The 19,055-nt window shown below is 44.2% G+C and overlaps 1 protein-coding gene across 3 annotated transcripts; it reads left to right on the forward strand.

Moving 5' to 3' along the window:
• Positions 1-18: 18 nt before the first annotated feature.
• LOC143207665 (uncharacterized) lies at positions 19-18,763 on the forward strand. 3 transcript variants are annotated; one of them, XM_076421337.1, is made up of 17 exons: positions 20-1,225; positions 2,593-2,777; positions 2,914-3,110; positions 3,184-10,358; positions 10,477-10,691; positions 10,823-11,126; positions 11,216-11,394; positions 11,481-11,667; positions 11,773-12,005; positions 12,078-12,480; positions 12,591-12,699; positions 12,766-13,111; positions 13,192-13,236; positions 13,332-13,448; positions 13,534-13,636; positions 13,734-14,789; positions 14,940-18,763. In XM_076421337.1, the coding sequence occupies exons 1-17, from the start codon at positions 1,081-1,083 to the stop codon at positions 16,001-16,003; spliced, it is 12,063 nt and encodes a 4,020-aa protein (XP_076277452.1). In that variant the 5' UTR covers positions 20-1,080; the 3' UTR covers positions 16,004-18,763. The 3 variants fall into 3 exon arrangements, with proteins under 3 accessions (XP_076277451.1, XP_076277452.1, XP_076277450.1); XM_076421336.1 differs by having other exon boundaries at positions 19-1,225; positions 12,081-12,480; positions 13,734-18,763; XM_076421335.1 differs by having other exon boundaries at positions 1,068-1,225; positions 13,734-18,763.
• Positions 18,764-19,055: the final 292 nt, after the last annotated feature.

The following is a 19,055-nucleotide window of genomic DNA, read 5'->3' on the forward strand; positions in this document are numbered from 1 at the left end:
GCGATGTCCAGTGCGCCACCAGTGCAAGGAAGGGGGACGGTTTTCGTTGTTGTTGTGGTTGCGTAGAGGTGATTATTTTTCCTGTTACAGCCAGTGATTCAAGAACAACGAGGATTCTCGCCGACGGAACGGCGAGGTGCGAGTAACGTGTCCGGGGAACGCGATACCCCGCGATTACGTGCATCGTTATTATTGCGAGTGAAGGTGCATGCGTGCGCGCGCGTCCTCCGCGCGTGCATACACGATACTACACGACACGACACGACACATCGCGCGCGCACACTCATGCACATGAACATGAACATGCACGCACACTTATACGCGTCATTGTCGTCGTTGTCGTCGTGGTTGTATGTTGTACTCGAGAGGCGCAACGATCTCTGCTTGGCTCTGTGTATCGGTGTGTTTGCGGTCGAGCATCGTGATATGTGGAAAAGTGCGAAGTGAACTAGAAGGAGAGAGTGAGAAAGCCCATTCTCGTTTTCTTGAAACAATACCGACAACAAAGCGTGAAAGTTCCAAGAACAAGAATAAAAACAAGGTTTTGCGCGCGGTCCACGGGGTTTGTTTGCCTCGCTTCTCGTTTTCCCAATTGCCCTGTTTTATTATTTTTTTTTTCAATCTGCTGTTTCTGTGACGCAAAAGCGCGCGTGTGCTAGTTTGCGTCGGCCATCCGCTTGTGGTTTCTCGATGCGGGTGTGAGCCGTGAGCCATGAGCCGTGAGCACCAGGTAGAAGGAGTAAGAGAGTAAGAGAGCAAGCGAGAAAGAGAGAGAAACATCGGACGAAAGGTACTGGTGACTGGTGACTGGTGACTGGTGACTGGTGAGTGAAGCGACGAGGGAAGCGACGAGAAGCGGGAAGCGGCGTTTGGAAACGTTCGTTAAAAGGCCGGCGTTTCATCAGTTTCGAGACGTATTTCAACGTTTTTATCGATTGCAAAGGGGGCCCCGTAACCGCTCGGTCTCTCGACTCTCGACCAGCGGAGACGATTTCACGAAAATGCGATACGCGAGTTGTTAGGCCGCCTAGCGTAGTGTATCGCCTAGCGGCGACGGGCCCAGAGAGAAGCGGCGGAAAAATGGCGTCCGATAACGAAGCCTCTTGCGCGAGTGACCCAAATTTCGCTGTGATCTGCTCGTTCCTCGAGTGCTTTGGCAAGTCCTGCGGCATCATTTATCCGGATATCGCGCGCCTTCAAGAGATGCTCGAGAACACGCAGGATGGTGAGTAAACTCGAGTTCTGCATACGTGTATGCGTAGAAATGAGCGCGAGAGAGCGAGAGAGGATGACTGACCCGCCCCCGCGAGGCCAAAAGTCTCGCTTCGCATGCGATATTACCGTTTTTCTATCCGCCTTCCTTTCAAATCCTATATATTCTTCTTATTTATCATTTATTCCCATTCTCCCAAACTTGACCAGCTTTTTCGATACCGTACGGTATCATTCGAATACTGTATCAACGGGGTAAACACGCTACTCGTCACTCTGTTTTTATCCCTTTTTCTTTCTAGCGGAATTCTACTCGTAATTTTTCACCAATTTCTCTCTCGTTCTTTATTCTTCTCTATTCTTTGTCGGTTACGATTCAACTAATTCTAATGAATCAACCGTGTAGAATTATTCCGAACAGTTACGATTCATCGATATGCTTCAATAATATTATTGACAGGCGGGTTCGATTTACTCTCACTCCTCTGTTGTTATTTTCTCCCGTGCTGCCACCTCCGTTGTTGTCAATGTCGGTTACACGTGATTGCCAGTTATGAATCGCGTGGCGGTCCTTCGAATATACATATACACACATACATTTATACGTATACGGCTACAGAAATATTTTCTTTATTTTTTACAGCCGCGTCTCTTTGTTGATTTTCATCGATAATCTTATATCATTGGAAATTTCGAATCAACCATTATTTTTCATTCGAATAGTTAACAAAAAATTTTCATTGTCGCGACATAGTTTGATAACCCAGACCATTATTAAAACAGAACATTTTTGACAGGAGAACATCAAAATATCCAATGCAGTTTTAACTGTGAACTTAGTTTTAACGGTTAAGGTCTTTTACTCTTCTCTATTCTTCCAGTTAACTCTATATCCTTTATCATTATTTATTCCACAATCTAAATACACTTTCCTTCTTTACTTATTAGTAGACTGCGGATGTTCTTGCATTTTCCAATTTTTGTCAACAAATCTTGAGAAAGTGGAATTAAATAAAATCCATATTTTTAACGGAAACAGCCTTTGCAGATTAAAAACAAATGGAAACTGTACAAAATTCTATCGAATTTTATATTCTAGCCTTTTTTGAATTCTGCAGTCTACTTATTAGTCTGTTTAGTGTAATAAGACAATTACTATTCATATTCTAAATTGGTTAAGTCCTAACCAGTCGACAATAATTTCTACGATGCGAAAGAAATTGTTGAAAAATACGTACACGTAATGTTTTTCTTTTTTAAATAGGACAATACAAGTATTTACCAATAAATTTATTATCCGAATGTGTACGAATAAAAATGATTGTTTAATACATCGGTGTATGTGTGCGTTTCAATTACAATTGATCGTTCTTGTTATAGTACCGCAACAATTGATAGACCTGCACATCAAATTGTTGCGCAAAACACGTAAAACCGTGTCACCGGAAAAATGGGAACGAGCATTGGTCAAGTTCTGCCATACGTATTCTAATCAGGATGGATGGGAGCTCGAACGTTTTGGCTATAAAAAGGCTCGCATCGCAGTGAAACTACGCCTACTCAAAGTATAAACAAGCTTAATCGAGCGTGTTTGATATATAAATAAGAACAAACAACGATTGATATTATATTTGCACTAAATTTCTGTTAAAATTTACACAGTCCCATCCCGCCGTACACAAAAAGTCTTTGTCGTTGCAGGTTCTTTTGGAAACGCAATTCGACTTGAATCAGAAGTTTAAAAACGAGGTGAATAAACTGGCAGCTAACGAATTACGTGTGGAACCATTGGGCAAAGATAAATCTGGTTTGGCGTATTGGTGTCAACTCGACGAAGAGTGCAATATAAGAGTGTATAGGGAAGATTTAGACGAAGAAAATTGGGAGCTGGTAGCTAAGTAAGTTTTACTTTGAAACAGCTTCTAAATATATTTCAGAGTAGTTGCTTAGTTAATGTTTTGTTAACACCAGGGATCGAGAGAGCGTTGTCAATCTAATAAACACCTTGTCGAATGGCGAGATCGCAGCTATTCCGATCAACGAGGATAGCAATAGTTTAGAAATTTCTGAAAAACCTATCATCGACACGGGGCAAGTAACAACGTCCCCCAGTTTGGAAGATGAGACCGTACAAGGGAATGGTGTTCCAGTCGAAGGTTCGGACGAGAAGGAATTAGGAAAGGATCTATCTAGAGCTGGATATCGTGAAGACGAACGGCAGCAAGGTAATGCCGACCGAGTCGATCGTGTCGAGGAAGAAATGGAGGCCGAGAATGAGGTAACAAACGACGAAAGTTCTAAACAAAACACGGAGGAAGACGATTCTCAGGAAATAATAGAAAATCAAGTAGCGGAATCAAATAATGTTGCCACACCATCCTCGGTATCGGCGTCTCCCCTGAAAGTTGTTAACGGCAAAGTCGATACGATATTGGGGAAAGAATCGACCGCGTCTCAAGAAAGGGAAACGAACATACCTCAAGAAACTGCGATTAGTGCGACTACTACGGTTTTTAATATATCGAATACTAATTCTAATGCTAATGCTATTGCTAACGCTGACGCCGCTGCTACTGCTAAACCTAATGCTACGACTAAATCCGAAGAACATGCGACGACGGTGTGCAGTTCGAAAGTTAATACGGAAGAGTTATTGCCTGTTAAATCGATCGAAACACCTGTTATCACGTCTCCCCTCAAGTTGGTAAACATGGCTGAAACGAAACAATCGCACGAAGAGAAGCTGGCTGTTGGGGTAGCGCCAGCGAGTACAGGACTGAATGTGAAGAAACACGAAGATCTAATGGAACAAATCGTGAGACCAACAACGGTGGACAAGTTGTCCGGTAAAAATAGTCTCTCGTTTCCATCAACGGATATACCAACGACGCTTAGTAAATTATCGGTGAAACCGATCGATCAGCTGGCTGCGAACCTCGTCAGGATACAATCGGAGAAGCTCGAGAAACCGAGCGGCGCGAAATCTTTGGAGAAAATAGCCGAGCATTTGGCAAGATCGGGTAGTATCGTAGGAGGAAACACGGCGAACGGAGACGACGATAGGTTACCGCAAGATTTCTGTGCGAGAAGTCAAACGGAGAAAGTGAACGCGCTCAGAGGGCACAGAGGTATGGACTTGTCCACATCGCCCAGAGGCTGGGAAGGTGCTAACGAACAAAACAGGCCGATGGATTTCTCCGGAATAGATTTATCTAGTCGAAAATTTCACAAGGGTATAGATTTACCTTCCCCCGGTTACAGGTCCCAAGATTTCCAACACAGGGAGATGGACCTTAGTACGAAGAAGCTGAACAAACCAGAGGTTACGAATTCACTGTACGATGCCCGGACCGTAATGATGCGTAATCACGCGATGGTGGCAGACTTGAGTAAACGACAAATGTCGTTTCCCGCTTATGAAATGGCCTCTACACCGTATCACAATACCGCAAGATTGCCGACCAAGGAAGACCACAGGTTACCCAACTACACGATGCTTCCGGATCCGAGCAAGATAACGTCGTTGAGGATGAACGCGGCACCGGTGAAGCGTCCGATAGAAGGAGGGGACGATATACAACAAGACGTGCTGAAGAGATTAAGAGCCGACGTGATACCGATCAGAGGATCCATGGATAAAATACCATTGATCGGCAGAAATTGGAGAGACGAAGTCGGCGAAGCCATCGAAGAACCGTTGATGATGATCCAAGGCGAAGGATCCGGCAGCGACTGCGACGCTGTCAATCCCGGGATCGGCGAAGCGGTCGAAGAACCGACGGTTTTTTTTTACGGCGAAGGATCCGGGGAAGAATGCCAGACGGGTAACCCTGGCGAGGACGCGTCGTCGACCCCGGCCGACAATAAGAATATACAAAGCAACGAATCAAAAAACGAAGCTGACTCCTCGGCTACCTCGGCTGCCTCGTCTCTGTCGGCGAACAATAAAACATTATCCGACGACAGGCTTCTAAACGAAATAACAACCGGCGGTTCGTTGGTAACGACGAACAAACCTTCGATCAAGTTGAACAGAAACTTTCCTCAGTCGCTTTCCAGCATCTCTAACGTGAAGACCAATTGTCAAGTTGGTTCTTCGCAGGAAAAGCCAAAGTTCAAGCCGACGTTGGGTATTCAGATTATACCGAAGAACAGCAACAGTTCCGCGAAGAGGATATCGAGATGGGACGTCGGAAAACCAAGCGAGAAAACCGAGTGCGACAGTAGTATCATATCAAATGAAAAAGACATATCATCGAAGAAAGACGAAGCCGAATGCGAGGATTCTACGAGTGGGAGACAACGCGTCGACATCGATGTGGACGGAAACTCTGTAAATATCAAGAACGCAAAATTACAGGAGGATGCGGAAGAAGAAATCGGAGAAAATTCTACCGGACAGAAACAACATTCGACTAGCCAAGACGACACCGCGATGCAATGCGATTCGTCTATATCCTCGTGTCAAGCGGACACATCGGAAGCGACACCTTCGACGCTTTCGACGCGTTCGATGAACGATAAAGTTTCACAAGAGGCGGCGGCGGCGGTGGCGGCAGCGGACGCTTTCCCAACGGAAAAAGTAGACAATGAATGTAAACCCGCCACGTCGCCGCCAAGATTTTTTTTTGGGCCTAATTGTATATCGTACACTTCGAGAGCGGAAGCACTCGAATCGCAATCCGATCATACCGTTTCGACAACTATACAATCGAAATCGGACACGTTGCAGTACGAGTGTGTTTCTTCGTCGAAACCTATCGAAGATGTCGTGATCGCTTCCTACAAATCGGACGACTTTGACGTAACGCAGACCAACAATAATTCTTTGAAGATCAAATCGTATACATCCGAATCGGACAGTGAACTGTGCGAGGATGACAATAAAAGCAGGATAGAATTGGCCGAAGGGCCAACCGACGCATGGGAGCAGTCCGTTTCTTCGAAATATTCCATGGAAGAAGAATACTGCGCGATAAAATCGTCCGAGCCCGAGCCTGAGTCCGACCCTAAGCCGGAACTCGAATCCAAGCCCGAAATCGAGTCTAAATCGATGTCGAAACCCGAAGAAAATGTGAAATCCTCCATCGGCGATACTGTACAAAATCCTATATCCAGTAGCGAACACGACACGGACAAATATTCGAAGCCCGACTCGAATTCGAACGACTTGAGCCAAGATCGTTCAAATGAAAAGTCATCGATCGAGTCGACGCAACGTCAAACATTGGACGAGGAGTGCAGCACGTTTGTCGAATCGCAATCGCGAAATGAAACGTCGGGCGTCGAAGATAACACTGTCAAAACTAGCGAAACCCCGATCTCTTGTTCGGAGAGGAAAATCGATTGCAAAACGCTCGATGAAAACTCCGAATCGAAAACGAATTCAGCGTCCCTTAACGATTCGTGTTCGAGTTCGCAGCTTGAAACAGGATACGACAATGATAACGATTGCGATTCTGGTTCGACTCGCGTGGACAAACCCGAATGTTCCGCTGATCATCGAGTGGATAGTTCCGCGGGTAAGGAGTTAGAGGAACAGCCTGCCGAAAAAGGATCCGATTCCTTCGGCGAGACGATTAGCGAACAGCAGGGTGAAGATGCGAACACTTTCTCGGAAAGTAGCAACGATCAACAGGAAGTTGCGAGGAATCAGACTGATTCGGCGAGCTTTAATCGTGGTACAGCGAGCAAACAGACCGTTGGCGATGTCTCGCAGGACGTCAAAGCGCAAAACGAAGATCTTGGAAATTCCGAGGAAGCGAAAAAGAATCCGTTAGTTGACTCGGTCGTAGAAAAATTTGTGCCTGATGTTAACACCAGTCTCGATTCCGCGGACAATTCTGCAGCTGTTACCAGTTCGGAATCGGCCGGAGAATGCGACAAAGACACGTTAGTCTCTACGATAAGTAGTTCGGATGCTGGTCGCGTAGAAAACATATCCCTGTGTCAGAGTGTCGAAGCGCAAGCAGATTCTGAGAAGTCGAAAGACGAGTGTCTTATTTCCGATGCATTACCATCGACAGTACCTGACACAAATAACTTTAAACAACCATCCAAATCTAACGACGACTATCGCGCTGTTGTCGATGATACGAAAGATGAAAGTTCATCCAACTCGGCTGAAACTGCGAACGAGCATGACGACGCCGCATTGGAAAATCAAAGTGCCTCTGCTGATCAAAAATCGACCAAACTCCTCGACAAGGAAAGCGTATGTTCCGCGAGCGAAACTTTGTCCGACATACGTTCATCTTCCGTCGAAGAAGGAAACGCCAATGTTGTCGTCAATGTCGCTTCGCCATCTCGAGAGGAGGAAACGGAGAACGCCGATTCCGCGAGTGTTCGGAAAACATCTCCTGACACAGTGGTAGAAAACCAGGTCGCGAGTCCAGAAAACGATAACGCGAATCCTTGCAAAGTTGTTTCGACGTCTACCGAGGAACAGAGCGATCAGAAAACTCGGAAGGAAAGTGTACTAAGCGTTGTCGATGGAACTGTAAGCGAGGACGTTGAAACATCAGAGAGTAAAACAAAGCCAGAGGCAGAAGGCAAGTCGGTTGTCGTCGGTGAGGAATCTGCGAAGTCTGAGGAATCGAAAATTAAACAACCTTTGGTTGCAAATTACGAAAGCAGCGATTCGAACGATGGCAGCGACGATGTTTTCGAATCTGTTGGAACCGAATCGCTTAAAACGAAGAATAATTCGATTCTCGATAACCTGGCGGAACCTGTGTCGGAATTGGCGGTTGACAACAAACAGCAAATCGAAAGAGACGGCGATCGAGAGGAAGAATCGATTCCGAACAGTGACGCTGCGAATCCATCGAACGAAGCGTCCGAGAAGGATAACGGAAGAATAATAATCGAAGAACCGGAGCACAAAGAGAAGGAAACAATCGACGAAGAAACGGTAGAAAAAGAAGAAGAAAATTCCAATGTCGCGGAAGATGATTCGAACGATAAACCAGTCGTATCGGTAAGCGAAACTAAAAATCGAAATAACTTAACCGAGGACAAACGCGATGATGCGGCGGTATTAACGAGAACCGACGTATCATCGACGGTTTCTCCCGAGGTGGACGCCGGAACTACGTGTAACGAAGTGAATAAAGAATGTACAGATTCGATATCAATCAAAACCAACAATTCGATAGATGCTGTGGACGTTCTAGAAGAAAACGAAAGTTCAGTTCCTGCTATAGAAAAAGTGGAGAACCTGATTCTCGAAGAAAAAACAAATTCCATAACGGTAGACTCTGTAAATGAAATTGAACCTCCGAAGCTGACTAGAGAAGACGTCCAGACTAGCGAGTCTAGTTTAGTCAACGATCAGGAATCCGATGAAAATTTAAAAGAGCAGAGCTTGAGACCTCTTGAAGGAAAATTGATAACAAGTCTGGATAATGACATCAAGTTTCTTAAGAACGACAAAATAAAGTATGTCACGGAGGAAATCGCGAAATCGGAGTCCGAGTCGGAGTCGGAGTCCGAATCGGAATCAGAATCGGAATCGGAATCTGAATCTGAATCGGAACCGCGGAAAAGGATCCGCAAATTGCCAGACTTCGGTGACAAACAAAAGGAAACCAATAGAAGTTTGCACGACGAGAGTGGCTTGACCAAAGAATCACCGAAAGTCGATGCATCCGTTCATCCGGTAGCAAATACTTCACCACTGAAATTCGGCAATGTATCCTCGAGCATAGATTCATCTGAAATACGCAAGAACAGTGTTTCAGCTGTACCGGAAGATTTGAAGCCTACGGATAATCTAGAATTCGTGAATTCTGATAAACCGGAGAAGTCTGAGAAGTCGGATAGCTTGAATAACGCTTTGGAGAATCATGAAAAATTTGACAAACCTCTGCAGGCTATTAATGAAACTGTTGCGAGGGTTTCTCCCTCGGCGAGTACCGCGTTCAACGAAAACGACGGTACGGCAATTTCGAAGACGAAACTGTCAACACCGGAAACCGTTGCTGCGAAGTACGAATCGAAAAAGGAAACTAATAAAAGACTGCGCGACGTTTCCGAAACTGATGATGTTCCTCCGTTAAAATCAAAACCCCTCTGTATAGAATCCAGCGAGCAAGTATTAGAGAATTTAACGGGTTCCATAGCGCAATCGGATAAGCGTACGGGTATTTACAAACAAGTGGATGTCCATTCGGTGGCAGTGACCGAAGTGAAAGTAAACAAGGACGTCGCTGTCTCCGACATTAGGTTAGCACAGGTAACGAAAGGCGAATCGAACACAGTTTCCGTAGCAGCGGGTAACGGTGCGGCGGTCGAAGATCAAGGAAAAACCAGCGTTAAGGACGGAGAGAAGAAAGAGAAGTCGGAGATACAAAGCATCGAAATCAAAACAATCTCTCTAGTGTCGGATGACTCGATGGGCTTGGATAACGATGATAATCTGTTTAGTAACGCGCCCGAAGAAGTCGATCCTTTAGCGTGCACCGACGAGGATACCTCGAAAAGAGTAGACGAGAACGACACCGTTGTCCCTCCTGTGCCCAGGATAGGTTTACGCGTCAAACCCGTGTCCGAACTTATTTACGATGGATGGAAGTTGGACACTACGGAGCCGCCAAAGGTTTCTCGTAAGAGGCGCAACAGTTTTCACGAATCGAATTCGGAAGACACGGGAAAACAAGAGGACGAGGAAATCCGGGAAATTAGGGATATCAGGGAAATCAGGCAAATGGGGATGGAAAGCAAGAGGATAAGGTTACGCGAGAAACGTACGGCTGATAGACAATCGCGACGAACCGTCGAGAAATGTCGCGTCGTCACGATAAGCTCGGAAGACGAGACTGTGAAATATAGTTCGGGAAAGTTCGAGGAACAGGAAGTGAAGGATGTCAGCGACGACCAGGGTATCGCTCGTTCGATTGTGTTCGAACGAAAGGCGAGAGGCCGTCCTAGAGGAAGACGGAGACGCGGTTATAGGGGAAACGCGCGTTCCACTCGACCAAAGCACAACGAATCGCAAAGAACCACCGATCAGGTACTGGAAGTGGTATCGCCCGACGGAGGCGACGACGTCGGCGACGGCAGCTGCGTCATCCAGCTCGATGAAACGCCGACCACCAACGATTCTTTGAATCAGACGCCGATATCGCAGAAAAAGCGAAAGAAAAGTAAGCGGACATCAATTATTTTACCAATTACGACTTCTCAATCTCGGTTATATCGACGACGCTCTAACGCAGTGTCGTGTTGGCGCTACATTTGCAAATATTCTTTTCTTTTTCATAGGAAAAATGGTACTGGGTCTTGAGGTTGGAAGAGACATTGCCGAAGTACAGTCGGGAGCAACCCCGAACGAGACACCAGTCAGACAGTCTAGAAGAATAGCGCAATTGAAGATCAAGGAAGAAGCAGATAAGAGAAGAATCGAGGAAGAGACTATGAAAGACGACAAAAAAGAGAAAAAAGATTCCTCCGAGAAGAAGAAACGGAAGAAGCAAAAAGTACATTTTCACATATTCTTATTTTCTTTTCCCCTTTCCTTTCTTTCGTTTCTTTTCTTCTCTTTTTCAACAAATTTCTTATTTTTATCAGCGTATCGTGTAACAACGAAAGTTATTGTAATAATTTGCAGCCTGAAAGCGAGGAAGAAGTTGTGATAAAGGAAATAGAGAAAGAAAAAAAGTCCAAGAAGAAACGAAGAAAAAGAAAGAAGAAGAAAGCGCTGTCAAAATTTAACGAATCGAATCCTTGGCAAAGTTCCTCGGGTTCTAGCAGCGATGAAGAAAACGAAAACGAGGAGGAAGATGATGAAGAAGAAGAGATAGAGAGCGAAGGATCTTTGCTGTTCAAGAGCGACCATGAATTTTCACCGGAAAGTGACCTTGAAAAAGATCAAGAGTCCGAACCACTGAGACGAGCTAGAACTGCCCAAAAAGGTATTATACCGTAATTAATTTGATACGACCGTGGTTTCGATCGTTGCGCAAAAACATTTCGTGACGGAATCTTTTCTCTGGATCTTTAGCTCAGAGCGACGTCGAAGAAGCAGACGACGAGTACGCTTGTCAAAAATGTGACAAAGCGGATCACCCGGAGTGGATACTTTTGTGCGATTCTTGCGACAAAGGCTGGCATTGTTCTTGTCTTCGGCCTGCGCTTATGCTAATACCCGAAGGCGATTGGTTCTGTCCACCGTGTCAACATGTAAGTTAATTGTTCGCTAGAATCGGCGTGTTCAACGTAAATTACATTATGCGAAATTGACCGCACAATTGTAACGTTTATTTCAGAATTTATTAGTGGTAAAATTGCAAGAAAGTTTGAAAACGTACGACCAGTTGGCGAAGCGACACGAGAACGAAGTGTTACGGAAGAAAAGACTAGCCTTCGTCGGTATAAGCTTGGACAATGTTCTACAGAAGAATGAATCGCCGCGCCAGAGAGAGTCGAAAGCATCTAGTCAAGAGTCTGACAATGGTATCGTGTATTTTCTTCAAAGTTTTATAGTATGAGTTCTGTTGTTTAATTTATGGTTTGGCATAATTGTCGGAGTATATGTAACATGTGGAGAATTTTGTGTAGAATCGTCAACCGCTTCCTCTTCTTCGAGTTCGGAAACATCGTCCAGCGAAGAAAGCGAGCCTGTGTATCAGTTACGCGAAAGGAGATCTGCAAACAGGTATAAATTCAACGATTACGACGCCATGATTAATGCCGCGATTCAGGACGAAGTGGAGGCGGTCCAGGGTGCCGGAAACCAAGGAAGAGGGAAGGACATAGCGACTATAGTAAACGCGAAGAAAGAGGAAGCAGAGGTAAAATTATTAATCGTGCATCCGTTCGTATTGCTTGAAAAGGTTTCCCCTTCAATTAATGAAATCTTTCAGCAGCTCCATTTTAAAACAGAAGAATCAAATATGGAGGAGACGCAAGAGAGCAAAAACAATGTTGACCAGAAATCGGAGAAAGACAGCGACGAAGAATACAAAATCGAAGGAGATGACGGTATGGACGACGAGGAGGAAGAGCACAAGGGAAGAGTAAGGAAAATATTGTCGCGCAAGAAACACCGGAAACTGAATAGTCTGGACATAAGCAGCGACGATGATCCAGAAAGCGACGAAGACTTCAAAGGTACAAGTTCGGATGACGAAGAAGATTTCTATGATCATCTTTCTTCCTCCGAAGAAAGTAATTTCGCTGATGTGAAACGACGCGGGAAAAAGGGAGATTCGCGATCGGTTCGTAGAAGTACTCGTGCCAGAACTATGCGCTACGAAGAGGACTTTAGTAAGTACAGATATATAAAAGAAAGCAACAACTTCAAAACTAACTAACTAAGGATAATGTGTAAGGAATTATGTAAGGCAACGAGTGTTTGGATAACGAATTGTTCACAGTAAACGACGATAGCGAGGAAAGCGATAGACCAAAGAGGAAGAAATCTCGATCTGCTTGGGACTCTGATAACGAAGATAGCGACAACTCGTGGCGACAGAGAAAGAAAAAGTAAGATATCATGGTTATTATGCTTATAATGATCGATGGTCCGAACTTATTGTACATTCGTTTTAGGAGTAGAACCATATTTACGTCTAGACACAGGGCGTTGCCAAAAACCAAGAGTAGTAAGAAGAAAAAAAAGAGAAAACGTATCATCGAATCTGATAATCAAAGCGACAACGAGGAGTCGAACGAGGAGATGGTGCTTGAACCGCAATCGCAAGTCGAAAGTGAGAAAACTGTAGCTTCCGAGGAAACGATAGACTCGATCAAAGTTGAAAATATGAATAAGAATAATGAGATTGTGGACACGAAGGAAGTAAAAGACGAGAAAATGTGTGGGGATGGAGACGCAGAAATGCCTGAAATACCAACGGTTCTACCGGTCCAGGAAGTCGTGCAGCAGAAGAAAAAGAGAGTGAGCGAAGATCTATTACGAAATCTTCCCTTATTCTTGCATACTTCAATTCATTTCGTTATTTTCTTCTTTTCTTTCAGGAGATGTCGACGAAACCAAAGAATTCCCCGGTAATACGTAGAAAAGTATGTAAACTATTGTACAATATATTGCATTGCGATCATTTGGTATTTTATATTTATTTGACCAGATTAATTCGAATTCAATCGAACACTTTCAGATCATATACGGTGGACTTCCCGATGAAAACAAGCCGGAGGAAGAAGAAATTTTAGGCAGGCGAACTCGGGGGAGAAAAATTAATTATCAAGAGGAAATAGCGTCGGACAGCGAAGAGGTAATCAAATAATATATAATCGTACTGAATGCAGAAAAATCTGGACATGTAAAAGGGTAAAAACATGTCTTGTCTAACGTTACAGGAGCTGAAAAAGGCACTGAGAAGAACTGGTGAAAGTGAAGACGAATTCGTTGTGAACGACGGCGAAGATGCAAACGAAGACGTTGAGAAAGATTCCGATTCAGGTAGCTTGTAGAAGCATGTGTTCTCGTTAGTTTGAACCTGAAGCTTTCACGGTGATACTATTTAATCCGAACTGTAATATTGTATTATATATTGTAGGGGACATATATAATCCAAAAAAAGATGGTCACAAATTAAAAAACAAATCTCCAAAAGCCAGGAAGCCAGGGAAAAGCAAAAGTCCTGGAGGTAAACGAAAAACGATAAACGACGGAACGCCGAAACAGCGAAAGAAACCGGGCCCTAAACCTGGTAGTAAGAATAAGGCGCGAAAGCAAAACTTTTTGGTCGGCTCGATGATGCAAAGAAAAGACGACCAAGACGGAGAGAAGGATCTGATGGTTAACGTTATGGACAATCCTATAGCGGATATCGATTCGAAAATAGACGATAATCTTTCGGAAAACGTCGGACTATCTGGTACGACTATGTCGGTGGCGGGTTCTTTTAGCGGGGATGTTCCAGAGGGTTCGCTGACGGGACTCGGTCCTGGCGAATTGGCAGATTTAGACGACGAACAACTCGAACAGATGATGATGGAAGACGAAGAGTACGGTCGGCGACAACTGGAGCTTGCTGCCATTGAAATAGCAAAAAAGAAGAAGAAAGAAGAACGCGAGGCGAAAAAGTTGGAGAAAGCGCGGTTGAAGGCGTTGGAAATACTTGCGGCCGAGAGACAACGAGATCCAAACGCGCCAGAAGGTACCGACGGCGAGGTACCGAAAAAGAAGAAAAGGGGTCGCCGGAGCAAAGCTGAAATCCTTGCGGAACAAATGCGCAGGGACGGCGCTCCTAGTTTGAACGCTACAGTTTTACCTACCGCTTTACCTACCAGTTTGCCCGCTACTTTACCAACTAGTTTATCAACTAGCTTATCAACTAGTTTACCAACTAGTTTACCAACTAGTCTATCAACCAGTTTACCAACTAGTCTACCAACTAGTTTACCTACCAGTTTATCCAGCAGTTTACCGAGAAGTTTGCCGCAGAACGTAACGAGTAACATGTCGCCCACCATGGTATCCACTATGTCAACGATTATGACGCCCGAGGCAGAGAGATCTAGCGAAGGACACATTCCCATGATGACAGGACCGGACGGACAACTTTTCAATCCCGATGGGTCCCCAATGAAACCCAAACGAAGAGGGCGTGGTAAGGGTAAAAAGACTCTAGCTTTGGAGGCAGCTAGAGCCGCAGAGGCAGCAGCCAAGGCTGCTGCTGAAGCTGGTTTAATTGGTATAGGCACCGACTCGAATCCGGAGATAAAACCTGGCGATATACCAAATATACTTCCTACACCAGGTAGCAGCACATCCGGATCGGCACCGTCCACACCACCTGCTGGCGTAGTCACGACGCAAGGGCCGCCTGCTTCGCAAACTACTCCAACCTCGCAGCAGCCCGTCTACCCGACGTTACCGCCGAACAATCAGCAGCAGCAACAGTCTTCCGTTATCACCAGAATGCTCCAGTCCCAGCCAGTGTCGAGTAGCCCGCAATCGTTCTCCGCCGCAGCCGCGGCGATGGGGCACAAGTACTTTGGTGGGCCAAACGCTGGAAGTCAAATGATGGGTGGACCTAGAACAACGGGTTACGAGATACAGCCGCGCGGCAGAATTCCGTCGCCGTACAGGCAAACCGGGCAAACTTCTATACCGCCTCATTTCGCAGCTGTAAGGTCGGGAACTCCACCGATGAGGATGAGAGTGCCTGGTCCGCAAATGTATCATACGCCTCATCATCCTATGGACCCGTCTCCATCGGGGGGAGGACCGATATCGATCAACAACAGGGATCGTAGTTCTCCGCTCGGGCCTGGACCGGCGATGATCCCACCAGCTGCCGGAAGTCCTCTGGCCAAAGGTGGTCCTACGCCCCCTCCACCACCCCCTTACGTCAGAGGACCTCCTCCTCCATTATCCAGGTTCGCGGACAATCCCATGGGTCCCAGACACCAGATGCCTCCCTTCTCGAACGCGTCGCCGGTCAACCATAACATGCAACAACCCTCGCCACCTCCTAATCGGCCTCCAGGTAACTTCTCACCGTATCATCCCCCGCCTCCTCCTAATTACCATTACGGTGCCTATCCACCGCCCCCGCCAATGTCCACGGCAGACGACGCGGCCGCCTATCAGAGTTCCCCGTATCCAGCGGATCATTTCTCGTCACCTGCGGACAATCAACCGCCCATCCAACCGCCGCCGCCGCCGCCTCCGCAGGCACCGCCACCGCCCCAACAACAAGGCCATCCGAATGATGCCACCGGTCCCGGAAATAAACAGTACGACGAAGAAGGCTCGGGAGAGTTCGGCGGTTTGGTATCGTACTTTAGTAGTCAGAGAGAGGACGATCTTGATTCGTAGCATGAGTGAGACCTTGGCCAACCCTGAATCATTAGGTAGCACGCGTTAGCCGTGTGCGCCGCGTTCTACAGAGCCGCGTGTTTTTTCCGACGGCCCCCAGGTAAGATCCCAACTTTTGCTCGAGAGGGACAAGTACAAGAGAAACGCGAAACGTAAGAAACGTCGTATAAATGTATCACGTAAAACGGATTTACGGTTTAGCGTGCTGCAACGCGTAATCCTAAACGAAACAAACAAAAATTAGATATATATATATTATATACATATAATATACATATGTGTCTCGGGGCATTGAAATGTTTGAAATAACGAATAAAGAGTATTTCTATTATTATATTAACATATTCAGAACGATGTGTGTGGTAGCCATCCGATCGTCCTACGATCTTAATCGAAAGAATAAATAATGGAATCACCTACCGGTGACCATCCCCCTATTGTAATCGATAGATCAAGTTAGATACGGGTCGCCGGTCGGTCATCCTACGTATATTATTTCAAACAACGGGCGTTCTCGATTAACGATAGGCAAAAGTTTTCGAATTATTTGTTGGAACGAGACGCGACATCGCGCTGAATGTGTTAACAACAACGATGTACGTTCTAGCATTATTTTCTACTAACAACGTACCGTAGTAACGTTTTAACACGTAAGAAACACGCGTAATGTTAGTATCGTCTTCCTCTTCGACCTCTTAAGCAAACAGTTGTCTTACGATTTTTGCACTTTTAGAGGCGAAAGAAAGGAACTAAGAGAAAAAAGAGAGAGAGAGATTGAGAGAGAATGAGAGCGCGGGGAAACCGAATCCAAGGTTGGCCAAGTGAGAACAAAAAGGAAGAAAATAATAATAATGTAGTGATCGCTGACAATGGAGCCTATTTCCTAAGAGTTGTAAGCTTTTTGTAATTAGTTCGAGTTTGATTAAAGTTTCTATATGGAAGCGGGATAACGACCACACAGTTAGATTACAAAACGACAGAGATACAGAGTGATATAGTCGCGTTTTATGCTCGGAAAGCAGGATTACACGAAGATCTGACCAGAATTTTAACTAATTATCGACTCTTCCCGTTAATACGATATACATATACAGAAATGATATTCATAATGCACAGTTTATTAACCGAACGACCTCCAAATCCGGCGTAGATTCGTAGAGCATCCTTTCCTGGGTAAACGTTTTCTGTTTAAACAAGTCGATCTTAGTAGTAATTGACGAATAAATCGAGAGAAAGCGAGCGAGAGAGAGAGAGAGAGAGATTGAAAGGAGGAAAAAACTTATTAACACATTCGGACTACGCACCGTTGTTACGTGTACATATGTAAATATAATAAGTCCTTTAGGTTATATTATATGTATTATATATACACAGAGAAACATACACATACATGTACAAGAGCGTACACACGTGTAAACGAACAGAAAAACCACAGGTACAAAGCACCACGAACACAAATATATACACTTAAACACACGGAGACACAGTCACTCGGAATACTTATAAAGTGAATTAGTGCGAAGGGCACAAATGTAATATTTAAATTCGAAACAAAAGGAAAACGAAGGAAAATGAAATGAACACGGCAGATCCGATTATAATAAATTTACAAATGGTGTGAAGACTACTACTATAATTATTTATAAATGAAGAGGATTAAGAATTTACGATATAGGTAGCGATAATATTGTATTTTACAAATTTTACTTGATTATTAATTATATTATTAAGGAGGAGGAGAGAACAAGAGCATTGAATATTATATATAGTTATATTGGAGAACAGGAGGCTGAGACCGAAGTCCAATTCTAAGAAAGTCAGACGACAGACAAAACACGCGCGCGAAAAAGGAGCGTGTCAAAAAATTAATCGGCCGAGAGTGCTTGCGGAAACCATGAAAAATTCTATTTCGTTCTGCTGTGCAATTACAAAGTATATAATATGTAAATTATGTCAGAATTGTATATGATTTTTCCAGGCATGTGCAACCGAATAGAGTCAAAGTCTATCAAATCTTCTTCTTCTTTTTATATATATATACATAATTACAAATTATATAGTTATATATAGTTATTTTCGTCTTTATCTCATCGTTCGTATCTTCTTTCTATGTTTCTGAAGATTTATTTTTAAGACGCTTTTCAAGCTTTCAAGGAAAAGAAAAAATATATATATATACAGAGATATATATATACACACATATATATATTTATTACATATACATATACATATATATATATATATATGTATATGTAATAAAGTATAAAGAATTAATTATATACGAACGTGTCGTGTTATTATAAATCATTGCGGACTCTGCTGCGCAGCTTTGAAAAATCTTGATTCACGGATCCTCTGCTTGAAACGCTCCAGGCAAATCCTGTCCAATTTCAAGTAGCGGATTCGTTGCAAGAAATGAAAAAGAACAAACGTAACGAAAAGTATATAGGTAGTTCGATCGACTCGAGTGATTCGTTGAACAGATACGATTACGTGCAAATCTAGGTATATTTATAAGAAAAGAGAGGGGAGAGTGAGTGAGTGAGTGAGCGAGCGAGTGAAAAATGTTACTTCATTTTTTGTGATTGATTTATTTGTTTGTTAACAGCGCGACAGCCTCCTGCTCTTCGATCGGATCGCAAAGCTGGTAGTGTCTCTTTGCGTCAGAAAGATCGTGTATCTGTTTAGTTATCACACATACGTGCATACCTAATATAAATAGAAGTTATATAAATAAAGAAAAGAAAATACATTATCTTAGGATTAGCTGCTTGGAATAGTTTCCTTTACTTCGTCGACAGTCTTTTCGTCCATTAACGCGCAGTGTTCTTTATTTCGATAATTTTTCGTTGAATTCCTCATCGTCTATGAGTGGCGCGACGAATTTGAAGAGAAACGGATTTCCTCAAGAAATAGCGTATCAATCGTTCAGTTTCAAAAACCCTAAACAGAAATAAGACTCGAGATTTTAAATAGACTTGTTTCAGTTTCATTCCACTCTTAAATTATTGAAAGTATATTGACATATAGAGAGAAAAAGCTTGACGCGTGC

Source organism: Lasioglossum baleicum, chromosome 4, assembly GCF_051020765.1.
Source record: "Lasioglossum baleicum chromosome 4, iyLasBale1, whole genome shotgun sequence".
NCBI lineage: Eukaryota > Metazoa > Arthropoda > Insecta > Hymenoptera > Halictidae > Lasioglossum > Lasioglossum baleicum.